General features: G+C 45.4%; 1 protein-coding gene across 6 annotated transcripts in view; it reads left to right on the top strand.

Moving 5' to 3' along the window:
• Positions 1-22,551, top strand: part of farp1 (FERM, RhoGEF (ARHGEF) and pleckstrin domain protein 1 (chondrocyte-derived)) — a 69,526-nt gene that overhangs the window by 45,649 nt on the left and 1,326 nt on the right. For 2 of the 6 annotated variants that reach the window (XM_062528390.1, XM_062528391.1), the window contains exons 8-26: positions 918-1,065; positions 1,635-1,772; positions 1,917-2,083; positions 2,385-2,453; positions 2,849-2,924; positions 3,258-3,531; positions 8,658-8,851; positions 9,741-9,830; positions 11,255-11,388; positions 13,811-13,892; positions 14,445-14,682; positions 15,516-15,646; positions 15,884-15,952; positions 16,457-16,546; positions 17,919-18,001; positions 18,448-18,560; positions 19,420-19,583; positions 22,020-22,127; positions 22,397-22,548. In XM_062528390.1, coding sequence (XP_062384374.1) covers positions 918-1,065; positions 1,635-1,772; positions 1,917-2,083; positions 2,385-2,453; positions 2,849-2,924; positions 3,258-3,531; positions 8,658-8,851; positions 9,741-9,830; positions 11,255-11,388; positions 13,811-13,892; positions 14,445-14,682; positions 15,516-15,646; positions 15,884-15,952; positions 16,457-16,546; positions 17,919-18,001; positions 18,448-18,560; positions 19,420-19,583; positions 22,020-22,127; positions 22,397-22,548 — 2,520 coding nt within the window. The remainder of the gene's footprint in view (positions 1-917; positions 1,066-1,634; positions 1,773-1,916; positions 2,084-2,384; positions 2,454-2,848; positions 2,925-3,257; positions 3,532-8,657; positions 8,852-9,740; positions 9,831-11,254; positions 11,389-13,810; positions 13,893-14,444; positions 14,683-15,515; positions 15,647-15,883; positions 15,953-16,456; positions 16,547-17,918; positions 18,002-18,447; positions 18,561-19,419; positions 19,584-22,019; positions 22,128-22,396; positions 22,549-22,551) is intronic. The other 4 variants (XM_062528395.1, XM_062528394.1, XM_062528392.1 and 1 more) reach the window with 4 other exon arrangements.

The following is a 22,551-nucleotide window of genomic DNA, read 5'->3' as shown; positions in this document are numbered from 1 at the left end:
GATCACACTACCCCATTTGGCAGTTCCCTTTTGGAATGTTCTGTGTTTTTCTCTCAATCGCTGCTTCTGGGTGTTTTTGTTTGTTAGCCACAGCATGCAAAATGAACATTCACACCTACGCACATTGCATATGAACATTGTTGTAGGCTACAACTCATAAGATAATAGGCAGGGTGTCAGCTGTGGGTGAGGGACAGTCAGTGCTGTGAGTTTCACTCCCACGGTGTCGGTTTAACCACAAGCCATTTTCCACTCTTGTGTTGGCGTGAAAACGCTCATGTGATGGCTGATTGAGGCGTCATTTATCACCACAAGTCACCATATTTCAGAAGAGACTGCTTCTTGGACTTGAATGTTGAGTGCATTGCAGCACATTTTGAGTAAACATGAAATACAAGGTTATGTGCATGTGATAGACATGTCTGCTCCCTCCTCTCCAGAAGTCATTTTTGAGCGATGCCACTGTGTCACTTAAAGCTGGGAAGAGGGGCAGGGAATGCTAATAATACAACGCATGCAGGAAACAGAAGGCTGCTCTGGAAGTCAAATCTGTTTTTGAAGTCTTCTTTTCAGGCTCCACCAGTGCTTTCATGCTGCTGATTAATTTGGCCCTGCCCGAAAGCAACTTCAGCTGTTTTGCAAATCATTAAAAAGAAAAATCAAAAGAAATTCCCCAAATAAAACATCTGAAAGAATGCACTTCAAAAACATGTTTTGTTATTCAACAAGCTGTGTCACTGATGAGGGCAGTGTACTTTCATCCATAATATCTGCCAGATAGTTGTTCAACAAGAAATTACTCTCAGTTAGAGGAGTCAGACACTCAGGAATCAGTCATTGGATAAGACCGGAAGTGCCCAAAGACTTAACGAAAATAACACGTCTCCTGATGTTTTTCTTTGTCCGTCCCTCCCTAGTGGTCACACCCCAGCCGAGTCAGACTTCCAGCTGCTGGAGATCGCTCGTCGGCTGGAAATGTACGGAGTGAGGCTCCATCCGGCCAAGGATCGGGAGGGAACCAGACTCAGTCTTAGCGTGGCCCACACGGGGATCCTGGTCTTCCAGGTACCGGATGTTTGTGTAAAAGAAAACGATACTATAAGGCTCTTAAAAAGCCTTTGTTATCTAGTCTGAGAAGAAGGCCTAAAGGGAGGCCCAGAGCAGACAGATTCAGCTATGTGCTTTTAAAAAATAAGATTTTATAACTATGACCCAAGGGGTGCTGCTTATACTGTATTCTTTGCTAAATTTTTCCAAAAGTACCTTTTTGATTTTTTCCCCCCCTTCTTCTTACTCTGTTTGGAGCTGCTCTGGCACTTTTGGGTTTAGCATGGTTTCATTTCTGGGAATTGTGAGCGGCCGTTCTAATTTTGGAGCTGGAGAGGGAGACACGGCTGATTTATCTGCCTGTGTTGAATTTGGAGTGCCGGAGTGGGCCGTAAACCGGCTCACCTGTTTGAGATTATAAGAATGGCAGAGCCTGAAGAAACCAGATGGGGGGATTGAGGCATTTTTTCGATTGAATGTAGAACGTATGATAACAAACGATCCATCCCTGAGCCTTTCATGTAGCTAATCACTTTAACCGCCTCTGCTTTTTTTTTTTTTTCTTTTGCTTCATTTTTCCTCAAAAGGGACACACAAAAATCAATGCTTTTAACTGGTCCAAAGTGAGAAAGCTGAGCTTCAAGAGGAAGAGATTTCTGATCAAACTGCGGCCTGACTTAAATGTAAGTCTGTCCAGAAGCACTCCACTGGACACGGAGAATACGGTAAAAGGATTACGTTGTAAACAAACAATAACCCCACGTAGAATAACCCACATAGTAATCCATAATGAGTTGATACATCCTGGAAAATACGGCCTGTTGTTATGATTCAATTGGCTATGTTTATCTCTGACGCCTACTCCGTAGCAGAGCAACTGCCAGGACACGTTGGAGTTCATGATGGGTAGTCGAGACTGCTGCAAGGTCTTCTGGAAGATCTGTGTGGAGTACCACGCTTTCTTCCGGCTGTTTGAGGAGCCCAAACCCAAGCCTAAACCCGTGCTGTTCACCAGAGGGTCCTCCTTCAGGTTCAGGTAACGGATGCCAGGCCTTGGCAAATAGCACATAGCCAAGAAACGTATACAGTAGGCCTCTTGAAAACAAGCCAAGAATTCCATTGTGCCAGACTTAGTAATGCACCAAACTGAGTTTACCGATGATGCCAACCTTGTCAATTTAGTGATTTTAATCAAGTTGGCCAAACAATGTAAGTATATTTTTTTGCAATGTAAAAATAGCATGAATTTAATGATAAACTGTCTAGACAGAGGCTGAGAATCTTGGTGAGGGATATGCACATCCTGAACTTGTTCACTCTTGCCTTTTTTTCTTTAGTGGACGCACACAGAAGCAGTTGATCGACTATGTGAAAGACTCCGAATTTAGAAAGGTCCCCTTTGAAAGGTGAGCTTTTCAGTGGCATGGCAAATTCTCTATTCACTATGCATCTCTTCTTCACTGTAACTGTTCCACTGTCTAAACAGACCGTACAGTCAATCCTTGTGTAATCACCCAAACCCTTTGATTCTTGTTATGGTTCTTGGAACCAAATTGAATCGCACAGCTGTGCTTTCCCCTGTCTCCATGAACAGAAGATTCAAGAAGGCAGGCTGTGGCAGATCTTGTTGTTGTTTAGGCAATTAGCAAGATCATCAAAGTGAAACACTGTAATTCAATTGCTACTGCATTACAAGGGAATACATCAACATGAATCGACTGAATAATTGCCGGGGCGTATGCCTTTGGCTGTTTGATTTCCTGGGACATGATGTCATTTCCTCTTTCCTCTTATCTCCTAGGAAACACAGTCGGATCCAGTCCATCAGCAGCCTATCTCCGATGACATCCCATCTCAGCTCAGAAGTGCCAAAAGAAGTCAGTGTTAATCTGATCCACTCAATAAATCTTAGTCACTCATCAGACCTGTTGCACTTTGCAGAAATGTTTTGCTTGTGTCATAGCTTTTGGGGGCATTTATTTCCTCAGATTTGCTCTTTTTAATTTCCCTCATTTAATTGAATTTAATGTACTGTTTCTAGCTGTTGAAAAACATTAAGAATGTATATTATCCTGATGATATTATCAGTTGAACCTCCTGAGGTGCTGTGAACTATTAAATGAAAATACATTACCTCAAGTAACTAGTAATAACACATGTATTATTATTTTCCTGTCTCTCTGGGGGGGTTTCTTGTGTCTTTAACGCAGAGGCCAAGAGCAAGCAGCCTTAACACAGACCGGACAGACTCCCCTCTCCGGCACGGCCGGGTCGTGGAGTCCGCCCAAGTAATGGTGGAGAACCCGGCTCTCCAGCGCCACCAGCTCAGCCCGGTCACCCAACCCAACGGTCACCATGAAGGGCCACCGGAGGACAATGATGCCAGGAGCCCTGCATCTCTTTCATCAAGGCAGCCTCTGCAACAACACCAACAACAACAATCACAACAGCAGCTGAAGCAGTCGTCTGATTACGTCAACACAGGTCAAACCCCACGATCAGCCCAGGGCAGCAGTTCTTCCATCCCTTACATTGACAGCAGCGACGTAGATAGCGAGTACGATGTGGTCAAGGGTCTCGTCACCAGGTGTCGCTCTCGCACTTACGGCAATGACGAGGACGTTCAAGTGGGGCGGAGGGGCAGGGAGGGCATAGCCAACGGGGTGTACCACCCAGAGAAGGCGGCTCGAGAGCTGGGCAAAAACAGATTAATGGATCTGTCCCCGGTCAATAATCACGCGTTTCCCCCCAACCGCGACCTTCAGCAGGGCGACGACGGCGACGTCGACGGGTTGTCCAACGGCTCGTTTTACGGCAACGGCTCGGCCCGCGCCGCTCTCCACAGCACTCTGGTGGACGAGATGTTCTACGGCGGGGACCGGCGCGGGCTTAACATGACGGGGTCGTGCAAGACCAGGAGCGCAGCCTCCAGCCCCGTGGTGAACAGCTTCCACCGCACCGGCTCCCTTAGCCACGCCAAGCAGAACGGCCACAACGGTCACAACGGCCACAATGGGCACAATGGCCACAACGGGCACAACGGCCGCTCCCATCACTGGGATGACGGCCATTACTTGCCCAATGGGAAGTTGGCGCCCGATGGGCTGCACTATGGCAGCTACTCGCCCCTTACCAACCGCGCCCCACACGGGCACCAGGGGCATAACGGCATGAGGAACCGCTCTGACACCGACCCCATGATCCTTAGTCAGATCGGCTCGACGCCGTCGCACGAGCCGCAGCCAAGCGTGTCCCGGGCCGAGCGCATCGCCGCCATCGAGCGGCGCATGGCCACCAACGGGCTCATGGTGCCCGGCCAGGCCCGGTCCAGCGCCGGGCCGAGGCTGTACGGGAACCGGCTCAGCGCCAACGATCACCCGGGCCCGGCCCAGATGATGGACGGCTCCACCAGCAGTGGCACGGAGTCTAGCGACACCGAGTCCGACGCCGGTAGCGGCTCGTTTAACCATCCGCTGGTCTACGGCAACCCGGCAGCGGTGAACACCTCCCCAATGCCCAGGAGCAAGTTCTCCTTCGGCGGCCTCCAGCTGGAGGAGGAGGTGCCTGCACTGGAGGAGGATGGCTACGGTTGTCACCTCAATGTGGAGGAGGGCTCTAGGGTGTTCAGCTGTTAATAGGTGTGCCGTTCGTCTTTGATGGTATACCCCTATTCTAGGCAGGTCGCTCTCTATCTTCCTCAGCGTAGCATATGGCAACATATCTTTGTGAAATCTGTGCGATGCCACAGATGGATGAGACGATAGTTGGGCTTGACTTCCACAAATGAATAACGTTAGATTGTTTCCATTTTCCGTGGCAGAATAATGGCCCTCGAACTTAGTTTGACCGAAATTCCTTTGAAATGATTCCATAACACACATACTATGCATAATGTGAACGCTAACAACGTCTTGCACTCCAGTTATCGGAAAATATAAAAAAAAATTGTCTCTGTAGATTCCTCATATTGGAGACATTTAAAAAGATTGATTCATTGTGCCTAGTGCCAAATGTCTTTTAAACACATTCATTGCATACAAATCTTGTAATTTATCGGCTTCTCATCAGACAGTCTTTACTTCACAATATGATAGATCGGGCTGTTGCATAATAGCAGTAAATGCATGTTATTGCATCAACCTCATGGTGAAAATTAGCCCTAACAAATCTCAATGCCTTTGTAAATTACTAAAACTCAATGTTAATTGTTCTTGGATCGTGAAGATAATCCAGTATGTAATGATACTGAATATGCATTTCACATTTGTGACTGCATATGATTGACTAGGATTTGTGGTATAGACAGAATCACAGTGTTTAATCTGTGTGAAATGTGTGAATTATAGAGAACCTTGAAAGAAAATAAGTTTAAATATATCACTACATTATGACTACAGTATATATCCACAGTAATATATAGTCCCTTAGTGTGAGTTTGGGATGTGTGCCGTAGTCTGCATACCATGGCATGTTTCCAAATAAGGAGAGAATTTTATTGATTGAGGTAATTAACTGTAATGAATGTTGACATAGTTATCTATTGAATACACAACTTCTGTAATGTACAGTAAGCCACAGAAATGATCTAAAAAGCAACGTTGTTCACATTCTTTTGTAAGTACAACATATTTGTCTTGCGAGACCAGCTAGAAGTTTAACTGTTTGGGTGTTTCTTTAGTTACACTTCCTTATAGCCTTTTAAATATGTAGGGCTACAAGTCCCGTTGTAGACTATATGTTTTACGGAATGACCATTTGAAAGGCCTATCGGCTATTAGATCTGTGATATTATCTCTTTTCTACATCAGTCACTTTCTCAGTCACTGACGTCTAAGGGTGCAGATCCAGTCTGAAGTTACCCATAACTACTGATAGCAAGATCTGTTTAATCATTCAAAAGCCTGATTTTGAATAACGTGCTAGACCTTATCACTATCACCATGGCAACAACAGTTAATGGCAACTTCGTGCAACACCACTGGTGCCTGGCATGGCTTGAGAGAGCTTGCTAGCTATCTTGCATGTGTGGCTTGCAAATGCTTTGCATGAACTCCATTCAGTTTTCAATTTGTTGATTTGTTTGATCTGTAATATTGTATCTGCAGCCGTTCTCTTTTGTAATGATGGCGTCGTGGTCACTGGATGCTTAATTGCCATCACTGTCATTTGTTTGCTGGTCCTTCACAATGCTTTTTATTTTATTTTTTTCAAAACCGAAAACAGAACAGCCAGTGCAATGATTTCCCCCAGCATGTTTCTTTACTTGTGGGATATTACTTTCTTACTGTAACTTTTTTTGTTTCTTCTTACTTGTTTTTTTCTGTTCTTTGTTCTTTTTCTGCTAAAAGCATGTCGAGCTGTTGCTTTCCTGTCACTTTGTTACTCTTCCCTATTTCCTATTTAATGCCAAGACAATACTTTGTTTCCCTTGACATGTAGTGGTGTCATTAACGGAAGAGAAATGGTACAGACGCACAGTGATAAGAACGCTCTACGATTACCAGTAGACCAGTTGAGCAAAACTAAGGGACTAAACTGAAAGAGAAAAATAACGATTCTGCATGTGAATATGGGGCTGCTCCTCCTATAATATTAAAAAACGATGATCTAAAAGATTAGAAACACATTCTTGTTAGAAATGTGACAGTCTTTTGTGCCATATAAAAGGATTCTGAAGGTTTGAGTTGAATCCATTAATGAATCACTACTTTTCTTAAGGGAATCCAAGTCTTGACTTGAAAAGCTTTTTTTCTTGGGAGGTCTTTGCGCAACCTTGTCAAACCGTCCAGATTTGGTGGTCCCAGACAACTCATGTCTGCTCAGACACTGTTTGTTTGAATAGCGCAGCTGTTTTGGTTTCTTGCATGTTTGACAAATCATGGAGCATATGTGTATGAACCATAACTGATGGTACCAGAGTGGGTGGTTGAACACTGTATGACCTTAATGTACCTGCATTTGGCATGCTCCTCTAAACAGTCCAATTCATTTGCATGACCTCTTTAACGTTTTTTTTTTTTTTTTTTCCTGTACCCTTACTGACACTCAGTATAATGGACCCTCAGCTCATGTAATATCTTATGTCTTTATAAGTCTTTTGTACTTGTAAGATTAAGAAGGTTGTAAATGAAGCATTTAAAGTCAAATGTAAATCATTTTAATGTCCTTAAAGTAGACTTAGTGTATGGTGTTTATTTAATCCAAAATTCTAACGATGACATGCTGGAAGTCCATCTAGCCTAATTTGTACAGTTGAAATGTGGAGTTGTCTAATTGTGTCTTAACATTTCACAACTTTTCCAGTAACCAGCTATATTTTTTCACTGAATGACTTAACAAAAAAAAAATATATGAAGAACATCTTTACAAGTAAGCCAGCGGAGTCTTCAGATCGTAAGCTTTAGGTGGACCTTTACCACTAAACGTTTAGCAGGACATACAAGGACTCTCTCATAGATCAGGGATCCTTCATAATACACTGTCTTTTCCTCCCTCACTTGTGACATATTTGTACATTTTGTCTTGGGTTTTCTTGTGGTGTTAACGTCCATTAGACTCTCATTACCTGTCTCGCTCATGTTTGTCTGTGAATTGTCTTGTACGGTATACTTCTTAACATTGGTTTTTAACTCTGCACTAGTGGCAATAAAAATCGAGTTTTGTGAAGCACGACTCCAATCGTCTCTCGGGTCTGGCCAGTGTTGTTTTGTGGTCTCCCTTCTAGCTGCTAGCACCCCCTTCCCTTGTCTTTGTGGTAGATTAGAGTAGCAGTAGGCTGTCTAGTGTTGTTGTTTCGTGTTCAGTGCTTTTCCGGGCCCCAAGTCTGGTGGTTTTGTGTGGGTCTATTGGGTTGTGTTTTTGGTTTGTGTGGTTGTATTACATGTGTTAACCTGACAAGGTTTCATGCAACTCCACCTCGTCCCCTATTGCGCTGGAAGCCATGCTGGTGTTGGCCATGTTAGCAGTGGCTTAGAAGTCCGTCTCAGCCTAGCAGTGAGTTCAAAGGACCAAACCGTATTGGGCAAGTATTCTGCACATTCGGTATGTACTGTAGTATACGTAGTGAATGTCTTAGTAGACGTAGTGACTTCTTTAGTGGACTTGCTGTAGAGCTCTTGATTCATCACAATCTGAACCTGAGGGGTTCAGATGAAGGTCAGAAGAACCACAATCCTCCAAATGTCAGATTCCTGGACGAATGATGACTCACTCAGCCCAGTTGACTGTATGTCTGGACGCTCATGATTAGCAAAGGCAACATTAGCTCATCTTCAAGGCATTCACCTTTCAAGAGATCTCTGTCTCTGTTGATTACTTCTCTATTTTACTTGAAATCCAACATCTGATTTCATGCCAGATTTTGCAACAAATCTGACTCTTAATTCCAGCCTGCGCTTCACTCGGCTTCTCTTACATTACTTGTATTTTATAAAGTTTGAAATGACTTTTTGCATGAATCTGTTCTCTACCTTCTTGCAACTGCACCTCTTAGTCAGTGTTATTATGTGCACTGAACTGTGTTTACTGAGCTGTTTTGGTTCTGAGCAACTTCATGTCCATGGTCACCGTGTCCAGCTGTCTAAATAAGCATCATCTTGTCCCCTCTCCAGGCCCCCTGCCGAGCAGCCCGGGCCTGAGCGACTCCCCGGCCGTCCCCCGGGGGATGCTGGTCAACGGCCAGAAGCAGCAGACGCTCGGCCTGGGCCAGAGCCCCGACGGCCGGCAGCCGTCGCCCCTCACCAGCCCCCTGCTGACCGAGGCCGGATTCGTCCGCACGGACGACGAGGACGAGGTTCGGAGGAAGGTTTGTCTTTCATGGGGAGGGAAGAGAAGAGAAGAGGGAAGGAGGGAGGGAGGGAGGGAAGAAGGGAGGGAGAGAGAGGGGGAGGGAAGGAGGGATGGTGAAATACAGGAATGAAGGAAGTTAGGGGATCTGAGGAGAACTGATATGAGGACAACTAAGGACCTTTATTAGTTTGTACAGAAATGTTATCAGTGTGATTAAACTGAGGACGTGCAGCCAGACATCACTCTCTCACTCACTCAGCCGGCCGGCTATAGAGACACGAATGCCCTAGAAAATACAGGCAAGCATAGAGATGGGCCTGATAAAAACTGCCCTAGGAATGACCGAAAGTTGCGGTCCCCTAAGCTTGTGCCCATTTGTCGCTGGTCACTCCCCTGGTTTTGGTGTAGAGCCCCGTCTACTTAAAATAGCAGGAGACCCAGATAAGCCAACCTAAATCCACCTCTATGTAGGACACATAGAAACTCTAGCTAGCCCTAAGTACTGTAGAGGTAAAGTGCATAAGGAAAGTGGATCTTCTCTCATTTGTCTGCTGTTGTTTGCTGTTGTTTACGGTTGTTTACTATTGATGGAGTGTGTTTTGCTTCAGTGAAAGGGTCTGATGCTCGTGAGATAAGCTACAGCTAGAACCACACAGCCAAGCCTGTGGTAGTGAGTTTTCCCATCATCCATTCGCTTTGGAGTGGAAATCTCTTAATTGATGTGTCACCTTAGCTCAGCTTGATAAATGACATGAGCCTGAAGTGGTTTAATTCTGCTTTATCCATTTATCCATCTCTGTCTGTCTTTCTGTCTGTCTCTCTGTCTCTCTATCTGCTTCTCTGTCTCTCTGTCTCTTTCTATCTCTCTTGCTCTCTGCTTTTCTCTCTTTGATCCCCCCCCACAGAGGTTCCCCACTGACAAAGCCTACTTCATTGCCAAAGAGCTGCTGACCACAGAGCGGACGTATCTGAAGGACCTGGAGGTCATCACCGTGGTAAGACCTTTACTGTTGGATGAGTTGACTCTGAAAGCTGCTGTTTACCCCGCGCCCTTAGCGCCAATGTTGACACAAAGCAAACCATGGCCGCCTGCCGCCCTGTGAAGGGGATAGGGGGAATGGGGGAGGGGGGGGGGGCAGTGGTAAACATACATCAATATGAGGAACACACATTTCAGCCGTGGGCCACCAATCATTCCAAACACTGACTCGCTGGGAGAGGAGAGGAGACGAGTGGAGAGGAGACGAGTGGGGGGATTGGGGGGTGCTGGGGGGCTGGGAACTACATTGCTCTGTGTTTTGGGCAGTGTAATCTCCCCTAAGGGACTGTCCCAGCAGACTAATCTTTTTGGGAGATGGTTGCCGCTCAGGGTGTCTGGCTTGACTCCCGCCATCTGAACATCCAGAAGATTCCCTTCAGGCTGTTTATGAAGCAATTGCCAGAAAAATAGGCCTTTTGCTCAGCAAGGAGCTGTTTTCTGTTTTGACGAACTGGGCAAATGTTATCACTTCTGGAGAAGACCCTTGCACTGGGAAAAGGGACAGCAGCTGATTTATTTTACGAGAACAAACAAAGCGCCCTTCCCCCCCCCCAGCTTTGTAGTTTTCTCACTCTCCTCTACGCTATCTCTACATTATCTCTCTCTCTCTTTCTCGCTCTCCTTGGATCTCCTGCTTCTGGTTGTCTGATTTTCCAACTTCTTTGATGTCTGAGGTGGTAGGGAGGCACCAGTGGGTGTGGGTGTGGGCGCATGTGTGTGTGTGTGTGTGTGTGTGTGTGTGTGTGTGTGTGTGTGTGTGTGTGTGCTCGCTCACACACACACACACACAAGCACACACACACGTCTGTGTGAGGGAGCGAGGCTTTTACACTTCTCATAAATATTTTCCTTGGCTGCGGGATCTGAAAGCCACCGTCTGCAGACCCGTGGGGAGCCCCACCCTCTCTGGCCCTTTTCCTCTACTACGCCGAACAGCTGGGCTACACCTTCTGCCTTCAAAGTGCCCCCCCAACCACACCTCCTCCACCTCCACCTCTCCTCTCCACCCACCCACCACGCTCCCCCCCCCCCTCCCCCCCAAACCCTCAGAGGTGAAACCATAATGTTTAGCAAATTGCTGGTCTTGTTGTTGTTATTATTGTTCATGCGTGTTTTGTTGCGCTACACCCACGTGTGTGAGGAAGTTGGGTCATCTCATTAGTTGGAAGTTCCTGTTTTAAAGGGTGGGATGATTTAAACAAAACAAAACAACAACAGTGGCAATTAGAAGCAGCAGTGATTTTATGCAGAAATGCATCCCCAGTGTGCAAACACTTTGTATGGCATTATTGTTTCATTTGGTAGTAATTCCAGAATGCTTTTGTGTGTATGGGTGTCTGTGTGTCTGTGTGTCTGTGTGTGTTTGTGTCTGTGTTTCAGGGGCTCCATAAATTTATGTCGAAAGAAGAGGCCTTGCCGGACTCACTCAAGAATTCAATATTTGCCAACTTTGAACCCGTCTACAAGTTCCATGATGCCTTCCTGAAGGAGGTGGAGCAGCGCCTGGCACAGTGGTAGGTGTTGTGCATAGTGTGCGTGTGCGTGTGTTTGTGGGTGTTTGTATTTGTGTTTGGGTTTCTGTGTGTGTGTGTGTGTGTGTGTGTCTGTGTCTGTGTCTGTGTCTGTGTGGGTGGAGGGGGAGGTGGTCCCTACAAAAAAAGTAATCTTTATTCCCCAGATAGGCTGTTGATGGATCCCCTTTCATGTGAGAGTCAAAACAGCAATTACAGTGCGTCCAATTGCTCTGGCCTAAAGGCCTTGTGCTCTTCACATGGGAACACAAAGTGGTGTTCAGTACCTGAGCCAAAGTAATGAGCATGTGAAAGGTTACAGGCTTGCAAAAGACACAAATAGCCCCCCTGAGACGGTGGCCAGGCTTACCAATTTACCTGTTTTAGGAATGTACATAATATGAATATGTTTTTATATTTATCAGTCAGAATAAAAAAAAGTACTGTCTGGTTCAGGCTTTACATTAAAAACATGAAAAAGGTCCTTGCAGTGAAAAACAAAAGCTCTCTGGGGGGCCCCAGTCAGGTAAGGCTTTGAAGTCTTACTGAATCAATTCAGCGTCGAGACGGGGAAGGAAACCCAGCGGTGCTCTCGACTGACGACACGAGGGGCCCTAATGAAATAGTGTCTGAAGCAAAGCGTACAGTTTCTCCCGTCGTTAATTACAACATCAGAGTCAGTGAGTCCCGGCACCACCATCAAATCGCCTCCCGCTGATCTCATTTTCAGTGATCCGTGGTGGCTCCGTCTAATCTGGGCCTCGCTGACCCCAGAGGCCGAGCGCTCTCCGCTAATCTCTCCGTAGTGAAGGAGGAGGGAGGAGGGAGGGGGGAGGAGTGGTGGGTCCTATTCCGTCATATCCCGGCTTGAAAGCATCTCAGGTTCTCAGGTTGTCACGGCAAGAGGAAAAGCTCTCGTGGGCGTTGGGGGGAGAGGGGGGGGTGGTCGAGGGAGCGGTATGGCAAGAGCCTGTGTTTGGTCTACCTCTGAGGGCTCTGGTGGAATCTTGAGGGAATGTGGGATCACTCCATCACTGCCCTGAAGTGTCTTGTTAGCTGAGTAGGGTTGGTTCATGCCATACTGCATCTGCCCTTACTGGGCCAAGGCCAGTGAACTGAAATGGACAGAGAGACGGAGACAGTGCTTCTAGTCTGGTCAGAGAGAGACAGTGCTCTTAGTCTGCTTCTGATCAATATAGCAGCTATTCTTTTGAGACTAGGATGAGCCTCGCGATCTCATTGCAATTCAGTTTGTGCTGCTTCTCCCCTTAGCCTGCTTGGCGTGTAGGCTTCTCACTGAAGTGTTAGGTCTACTCACAGGAGAGTACTACCTGGAAGTGGAAGGTTATTGAATCTTTGAGAGGAAACCGCATTACACAATAGGGTGGTGTGTTTGCCGTGATGAAGCGGTTCTTCCCCAAGTTGTCTCGGCAAAACAAAAGGAGCCGGGGCAGTGTGAATCGACCTGACAGTTCAATGATTTCTCAACGGGAGTCTTTTCCTTCTGAAATGGAATCAGATCTGACAATAACAAATGGACCAAGCGATGGGAAATTCCTGTTAGGCCCTCTAGTTCTCCCTGCGCCTCTTTGCTACGCTGTTCTGGATGATCCGCAATGTAATTTATACTCAGACTGCCTCAGCCCAATCTGCTGAGAGAGAGGGAGAGAGAGACCGTCCGCTCCAGTTGTAGGACATGGAGATAAATCATGTCGGATTTTTTTTCTGTTCTCCTTTGGATTTTCGCGGCATCTCCACCTTGGCTTGATTGTTGCTGCTAGTTGACAGGTTGGAGCTTTGAGTTATTGTGTGTGTGTGTGTGTGTGTGTGTGTGTGTGTGTGTGTGTGTGTGTGTGTGTGTGTGTGTGTGTGTGTGTGTGTGTGTGTGTGTGTGTGTGTGTGTGTGTGTGTGTGTGTGTGTGTGTGTGTGTGTGTGTGTGTGTGTGTGGGAGGGCGAGGTCATAGAAGGGTTAATGCTAGCGCTTCCCTTCAAAAACGTGTGGCCATTTGGATGCTGCACTGTAGAGCCACCTAGTGGTCTAAACTGAGCGTTACAAAAAAAAGCTGCTTTTGCGGTGTAGCAGCAGTACCCGTGGTATGAAGTAGAGATTTCATGTGTGTTGGAAGGCATGCACTGAGTAGATCACTTTCTATATTTCTATTAAATACATTAGTTGGGCCTCAAATTTATGTCTGTCTTTATCTGGAGGCATAGCTTTTTAAACTCCTCCAATAATAGAAACACAAACTTCCTTTGTATGCAAAGTTTAGCTGTCTCGTAGGAAAAATTTGTGGATGCAGAGAGACACATAAAACTCTAGGGGCCTGTTTGTCCCAGTCTCTTCCTGCAACGTGGCCTGACTGATGTAAGCTCCACCACAACAAAACCCTGACGGATGTCCCATCCCTTTGCTTCTCCCACCAGGGAAGGCCGCTCCAACGCCCACATCAAAGGGGACTACCAGCGTGTGGGAGACGTCATGCTAAAGAACATCCAGGGCCTGAAGGTGGGAACATGCGCTCCTCTAACTGCCTGCAGTCTGCCTCGGTCCCAGACACTAATTGCGTTTTGTTGTGGGCGGCAGGGTGTGAGAGTTACGAGCGGAAAAAAAAAAAACATTATCACGTCTAGCCAGCCTTAGGCACAAAAAACACTTTAATTAATACATTCAGTAAATTAGCATTCGACGGTGATGATGAACACATCAGTAGCATGCCACTCACTCAGCAGTGTATCTAGTGTCAGTGTCAATCAATGTCAAATATTTATGTAGAATTGAAATAATATACAGTATAAAAATAGTTTTTTTAAAGTAGCTCATAATCATATAAAATATAATATGTGTATGTAGTATGAAAGCTAATTGTGGATTATCATAACATGTTGTTCACTATCTCTGTTATTTCTCTCTCCATCTTCCTTTCTTTCTCTCTCTCTCACTCTCTCTCCATCTTTCTTTCTTTTGCTCTTTCTCTCTCTATCCCTCTCTCTCTCTGTCTCTTCTCTCTCTCTCTCTCTCTCTCTCTCTCTCTCTCTCTCTCCATCCCCCCCCCCCCAGCTGATGACGGGTCACCTGCAGAAGCAGTCGGAGGCGCTGCTGGAGCTGGAGCGGACATGCCGGGGCTCTCGGCGGCTGGAGGCGCTGTGCCGTGACTTCGAGCTGCAGAAGGTGTGCTACCTGCCGCTCAACATCTTCTTCCTGCGCCCGCTCCACCGCCTCATGCACTACAAGCTGATCCTGGAGCGCCTGTGCAAACACTACCCCCCCACCCACGACGACTTCAGGGACTCCAGAGGTACTGAGGGGCCGTCTGGTTTGGTTTCATAGGGGGCCTGATGGGAGTGAAGACTTCTGCAGATTCCTTTTATTGAGAACACAAGCTAGAGAATATGTTGAGATGAGAGGTCTGGCGTGACATATGTGACCCTGTAAAACGGAACCAGTCGTTTCGGTAGAATTTACTAAATTAAGTTATTGTGCTCACGCGAACGGCCATAAACTAAGCTTTCCAACGATATGTATATCAAGGGTATTACACAAACTATCGCTAAGATAACCGCATCCAAAGTTGACATGGTTTCCTGTCACGATATGCCAGAAGAGGAGAAATCACCTTTTTAAGCGGCGCGTGCACAACGGGAATGACAGCAAATGTGTTGAATCCTGCTGGGTTTAACAGTCAAAACGTATGTTTTTCCGTGAAATGTGTTCACGATATGAAACTGTAGACTGTATACAGTCAAATTATGCGAAAACGTGAAATTCAACATTTTAACCCGGAAGTTTGTTATTGTTGATTTTCTCAAAATAACGTTGTGCGCAAAACGACTGATTTCGCTTTGAATGGTCACATATGTGAAAGCATCTGACAACATCTGTGCAGCATAGACAGATACCTAGTGTTATGTAACCAGAACAATTCATGAACTGACCCATTCATTCATTGTTTGAGAAGTTTTAATGATGAAGTCTGAAACACATTTGTGAAAATGTTAAGAAATGCCATTGCAAACAGGACCATGCAGTTTAATGAGTCGTGTCAACGTGTCAGTGTAGCAAAATGAGCAGGCAAGTAACAAGGAACTTTGTGTTTAGACTAAGTGTTTATTATTCTCCTCTTGATTGCAGCTGCTCTGGCAGACATCTCGGAGATGGTGGCCCAGCTCCACGGCACCATGATCAAGATGGAGAACTTCCAGAAACTTCTGGAGCTGAAAAAAGACCTGATGGGCATCGACAATCTGGTCACTCCTGGCCGGGTAAGTTTGGGTCACGTTCACAGCAAGAATCCACTCTTAAAATACAGTTTATTTTTTGTCATGTTTTTGTATGTGAAACTAATTCTGTAAAAAAGTTTCACCCAGAAAGCCCCGACTCTTGAGAAACAGAGCCTCTGTGGTTTGCCCCTGAAGGGATCCAGAGCATTAATACACAGTCTGCGTTATCTGTACTTCTTTTTCATTAAAGTGGTGTTGGGTTTGTTCCCCTGTTGGCAGGAGTTTATCAGGTTGGGCTGTCTCAGCAAGCTGTCTGGGAAAGGCCTGCAGCAGAGAATGTTTTTCCTGGTAATTTCTTTCCCTTTCTTCCCTCTGTTGTCGCTCCGTGTGTGTCTGCACCTACTCACATGCATTAGTCATTGTCCTTGAACTTCTACAGAAGAGATGTTTCCTCCGGTTTATTGTTCTTTTTAAGATGGAATTAAAGTCCAATTCATTTTTAATGCAGTTCAACAAACGTTAGCAGCTGCTGGTATCGCAAGATACGTAATTATTATCTCTAGGATGTTGATAAGGGGTATCAGCAGCGCTACCACAGATGTGAGGACAGCTGAGCCACTGAGCGGAGCTACTGTCCGTGTCCGCACACTATGAATAGTCATCAACACCAAAGAGTGTGACCTTCGCCAGGTCACTGCAGCATCCTGTGTGTGTGTGTGTTTGTGTGTGTGTTTGTGTGTGTGTTTGTGTGTGCGTGTGTGTGTGTGTGTGTGTGTGTGTGTGTGTGTGTGTGTGTGTGTGTGTGTGTGTGTGTGCCTATTTTTAACTCTTTTTCTTCCTGCCTGGCCGTAGTTCAACGACGTCCTGCTGTACACGAGTCGAGGGATGACGGCCGCTAATCAGTTCAAAGTGCACGGCCAGCTTCCTCTCTACGGCATGACGGTGAGTCATCATCATCATCATCCGCCGCCACCTTCCTCGTCACCATCATCAGACGCGCACATCACCTGATGCGTGCGTGTGTGTGTGTGTGTGGGTGTGTGTTTCCTCCGCCCCTGTGTGTTGCCGTAGCTCAGCTGTCTGAAAGAGGAAAACTTGCACACCATGGAAATGATTTTCCTCTCCATGAAAGCATGGAATGAGGAAGGAGAAAGGAGTTTTTTTACTCTCCATCTCTCTTTCCTCGCTTGAAGAATGATCCTCTCTGTGTTGCCAAGTATTCTAGATCGAAGTGCATCAGTAGATTTATTTGAAGTGTCATTCTGTCGACGCGGAGCTTAACCTAAAAGCACTGAGGAGGATTTTTCCCAAACTTTCAGTCTTCTTAATTTGCATTCTTAACCACACAGATCACCGAGCGCACTAGAGTCTTTGCTTAATAGCAAAACAACGCTCTCCTAGTCTGCCCAGCTTCAAGTTCCCACTGAGTAAGCTGGAGTAAATGGATTTTAATTTGAGTGCTCCCCTCCCACTGGAGTCCCTCCTTAATTGCAGTCGAACACAAACAGAGTCAGGCATTGTTCCCTTGCATAAACATGCTTCAGTGAGGAGTTAGGCGGTGCATTGAGTTGTCTTGGCACTCCGAGCTGAAAGGCATGTCCCATGTTGCTGTGTAAACTTATTACGCCATTGATTGGATATAGAAACAATTAGAGTGGCTTACGCAGTATTGATGCAAAGGGAAATCCTGTGATGGATGCTTTGTGTGTTGTTGCGGTTATATGTAGATAGGTTTTGAGTGGTATATTATTTCTGCCTCTCCAGATATAGTGGGTAATTATAGATGATAAGATGCAGTTTGCAGTTCTAATCCCCATACACCTTTTGGTCAATTTCAACACGTTATCCTCAGTGTTCCCCAGCCGTTTGTTCAGTGTTTGCGTAAACAGTAATTACACCAGTGTGTTTGTACACAGACTTGGCTCTGTTAATGAGAAATAATGTTGGCTGAGATTGAGCAAAAACCAATCCATGCACATGCTTCAGAGCACAGAAGGGTGTGATTTTCTGTTGAGCTCAAATACCAACACCCAAAGTGGCAATTTCCATGCTAAAATATTTTGTCAGGACTTTTAATGGCATCAGGTTTATATTAGCCTGCCCCCTGCTGGTCAGTGTTGAAGTGAACACACCAGTGATTGTTCAGTGTTATTTAACTCAACATGATAAATATTAATAGTATGGCTTTCATGTTTGGTCTGTGTCAACATTGTATATTTGTGTTGTGTGTTTCATATTCAGGAGGTTTAAAACACTGATTATATGGCGTGTGTGTGCATGTGCTTGTGCATTTGTGTGTGTGTCTCATTTTCAGATCAGAGAAAGTGAAGATGAATGGGGTGTGCCCCACTCCTTCACCCTGTTTGGACAGCGCCATTCGGTGGTGGTTGCAGCCAGGTGGGTGCCCTGTTTGCAAGACACAACTAGAAACATTTTTACAAGGCAATGTGAATATAGGAAGACATTTTCAAGATTTGTGGAGCGTTCTCTCAGTATGGCTATAATCCCTGCATTTTTGTCTGACTAGTCACTAGTAAGGAGTGTCTACATGATTGTGAAATGATATCCATCTTAGTCAGTTAATAAGCACTGGGAGTTCAGTGAGTAAGGAATACTTGGGAGTCATTATAGTCAAATAAAACTTGTCAAATCAGGACTATGGTGTAAAGAAGAGGAGTCTTGTATTGGCTTAAATGGAATTGTTTTGCTATGATGCAATATTTTGTGTATTTTAAAGATTTTTCTAACTTATAGCTTATATTATTACAGTCTACAATCTACAGCTTTATATTGCGAAATAATTACTCTAATGTTAACAGTCATGTCTCCATGTGTTTGGTTAGCTCCGCTGCTGAGATGGAGAAATGGATGGAGGACATCAAGATGGCCATCGAACTGGCTGACAAGTGCAACGGACCGTCTTCAGAGGTTCTCGGTAGCAGTCTAACAGACAGCAGTAAGTTTCCCTACTTCTCCCTTATCAAACACTGTATCCACTTGACTTGTATTTATTGTATCATATACTCATTATATATACTTATTCTTATATGCACATTATATGTAATGCTTCCTTCGATTGTTTAGTGTTGGACTTTGATTGTAGTAAATACTAAATAGCTACTAATGTTCTTTAGTGTATGTCATAAACCTAAGCTGTGTTATTATTGCAATATATGCTTGAGCTTGACCAGTCCTCTCAGGTGCCTTTTGACACAGGAGTGGATCAGGTCCCTACCTACTGGTCCTAAATCTGGACCTGATCCAATAATTGGTCAACAATTATCAGGGATTTGGTAGCAGCAGTGCAAACTGAACTGTAGTTGGTGGCTAATGTGCACGTCATGTTGGCACTCTGAATAGTCAGTCAGTGGAGAAAAGTCTGGCACCCTGAGAGAGACCTTTAAATCCCCTGCACGGCTTTGTGTCTCACAGGTGGAGATGGTAATATGAGCTATGCTCCTCCCTCCCACCTTTGTTCCAGCATCTCTTTCTCTCGCTTCTAACTGAATTGGTGTTCTTTTCTATAGCGAGTTATTTTTTGGCGAGAAAAACAGTCTGAAACTACAATGCAGCTGATGATTATCTATGTCTAGGGAGTGTCTGGTGTTCTGTATGTATTGTTGCCGATGTAAAGAGTGTCTTGGTCTTTATGCTCTTACTCCAGTGAGTATGGATGAATTATGGGACCATCAGTTTCTATAGAGCGCCCCTTGCTGTCTGGTGGTGATGATCCATTTCTCCTGTGAGAACAACAAAACACATGAACCCTTCCTCTCCTCCACCATTAAATCGATGCCCTTGCTGAATTTTCCCAGAGTCCCCTGACGAGCCCGGGGCGGACCAGGAGTCCGAGGACGACCTGAGCGCCTCGCGCACGTCCCTGGAGCGGCAGTCGCCTCACCGTGGCAACACCACGGTTCACGTGTGCTGGCACCGCAACACCACCGTGTCCATGGTGGACTTTAGTGTTGCCGTGGAGGTATAGTTTACCCAAAGCCATACCCTCCTTTGTGTTTATATTCGTATATCCGTATGTCTACGTCTGTATTTTCTCATTTGTGGTCTACTGTACTGTACTAAGTGTCTTCTCTGTTCACCGGTGTTGTTTGGTGTGTTAATATTCACTTCCATTCCTTTTCACATCCCTTTAATGGGTAGGGACCTCAGGTGAGACCTTCCCTTTAAGTGGCCAGAAATTGACTGTAGTGTACCTTGAACCAGACACTCAGATTAGAGGATACTGTTGCGCTCAGGAGGAGCTCAGCTCGGGTGCTTAAAACAGTCAAAGCACATAGTCAGGTGGTCAGAGTTTGCTGGTCAGCACACTAAATGAATGAACACGTCATCTGTGAAACTCTCAAATACTTCCTTCTTGAAATAGACAGATAAGAGAACTTGACAGACTAAGTTGTTATTTATTCAGACAGACTGCCAGACAAAGTGGTAAGTGCTGCATACTTATCATGTTCTCTCCCTCACATTCGGTCTGTCTCGGGGAAGTAGCGGTTACTTAGTGCAGTCCAGCTTTTCCCACCGTGCCACACAAGGGAAGGTCTCCCAGTAGGGCCATGCTCTGTAGAGGCGACTTCTCGTTTTCCTGCTCCCTCCTTCTCTCCTTTCCTCTAGATTTCCTCGTCACTACATCTGAAAGTCCCACTTTTTTTACAGGGGAGGACATTTTTTTAAATACAGCTTTTTTTAATACAGTTTTTGTATAAATCTCAGCCCCAGTCCTCTACCTTTCTACGACTTTACAGGCCAGGACAACCATGCTCAAAGAATGTTAAAGTTAGCCAAATGCACAGTGATGCTCAAACCTAATCAATCTGAGCTGTAAACATCACATGGCTGCATTTCAGGTCAAGCAGCATTGACCGTCCCACTCTATACTGCCTTTCTCCCCTCAGAATGGTGATTGTGGATTTTCCTGACCTCTTCTTTTTGTGCTCTGTCCATTTCAACCACCTTAACGGCTCTCTGTGTATGTCGCCCTCTTTGTGTCTCCCTCTTCTTCCTCATCTGTCTCCATTGCCTGCACGTCTTCCTCTTGTCGTCTCCCTGTCTGGTTGTCTCTGTGTCCACCTGTGCTGTCCTCCTCGTGTGCTAAGAGGACCCTAGTCCAGTCAGGGGCCCCGAGGCCGCACTGCTCCTGAGGGGCCAGGGGCCCGTGTCTGTCTCAGTGGTGTGCTGGTATCGAGCCCTCAGCCTCTCCCTCAGTGACTCCTTCAAGAGTAGAGAGGTAATGAGAAATGCCTGCTCCTACTGTAGTACACCACAGGCTGGGCTAGTTTTTGGCCTGCTTTTCCTCTGCCGTCATGATGACATACTGTAGTCAAAATGCTACATTGGCTAAACCCGAACAATAACGCTGGTCGTTTGGCAAAGTCCCCCAAGGAGATTCATCTTCATTGTGGTCTGAGTCAAGTTGAATGTAATGAAAACAAGTTAAAGCTCATACACCAAAGGGAGAAAATGAAAATAAAAACATTGTAGGGTGTTCCCATTAGTCATGTGTCTGGAAAGCACTAAGCATAGCTAGCTAACTGTGAGTGCATTTTGAGGACACTATCCAGACGGCCTTGGTTTGGCAGGGCTCAGTGGCAGCCCTCATTAAAAGGCAGCAGTCCTGTCAGATTTCTGTGTTGTAGAAGCATGTTCACCTGTCAGACTTTGTTTAGTTTAAGAGTGTCTAATCAGCAGTTACCAGGCTATTGATATTAACCACGGTAGCTGTTTGTAATTCATGTCATTTTGAGGAACTGTGTGTGTGAGGCATAACTGTAATGATGTTGGACTGGGCATGTAATCCAGCTTGTGACGGCTGACTAATTTGTAAATTGTAATGAAATGTCACCGCTCCTAGAATAGTATGACATCAAGCCATGTAATGTCTAGTCCACTTGAAGTCTTGTACTTTTTGTATGAGGATACTCTGTCTGTGTATATCCTGAAGCTGTAATTAGCCTTTCAGCCAGAATGGGTGATTCATGGAAGCATTAAACAACGCAAATAAACGCCAGTGTCATGAACTTAGGGGAAACCACATTATGTCAATAAGCCACAGCTTTTTTTTAAAGCAACCAAGGTTGTACCAGATTATGCATCGACCAATGAAAACTGGAGATTAGGATGACACAGATGGAACGGCATTTTAATTAAACAAGTTACTGATTCATTGTTTCAGCTAGCCAACTGTATACTGACAATTCCGTGTGTATACTGACAATGATTTTGAGGATTATGGATGAGTTGTGGGCTTGAAAGTATAGAGGCTGAGCAAAATAGTGACAGAGCATTTAGTTTCTCACAGTGCAGTACAGTGTGCAGTACACAGGCTTTCAGTGACTCAGCATACTGCCACATACATACAAGAGATGTGATGGGACTCATGTTTTATGTGTCTCTCTCCATGAAGAATCAGCTGTCTGGGAACCTGCTGAGGAAGTTCAAGAACAGCAACGGCTGGCAGAAGCTCTGGGTGGTCTTCACCAACTTCAGCCTATTCTTCTACAAGACCCATCAGGTTAGGCCCCATCAACGTTTAAGCTGATTGGAGCTCATTGGAGCAATATGATACATGTAGATAGAACGTGTTCCTTTTGAAATTAAACAAAAGTATTCTAACATTGATCGTTATATTTCACCAGCCTTCACACATTTAAGATTTAAACCACTTGTATACGCTCATGTAGATTGTGTTTTCCATACTCTATGGATTGAGTTGTAGATATGCTCTGTAAAACGAGTCACAATTTGATTGATTAATAAGTTGGTTGATTGGTTGAATTTCAGGATGATTATCCACTGGCCAGTCTGCCCCTGCTTGGTTACTCGATAACCATTCCATCAGAGTCTGAGAACATCCACAAAGACTACGTGTTCAAACTCCACTTCAAGTCCCACGTCTACTACTTTAGGTCGGAGAGCGAGTACACCTTTGAGAGGTA

The sequence above is a fragment of the Sardina pilchardus genome, chromosome 23 (assembly GCF_963854185.1).
Source record: "Sardina pilchardus chromosome 23, fSarPil1.1, whole genome shotgun sequence".
Lineage (NCBI taxonomy): Eukaryota > Metazoa > Chordata > Actinopteri > Clupeiformes > Clupeidae > Sardina > Sardina pilchardus.
This window is presented reverse-complemented; position numbering and strand designations above follow the sequence as displayed.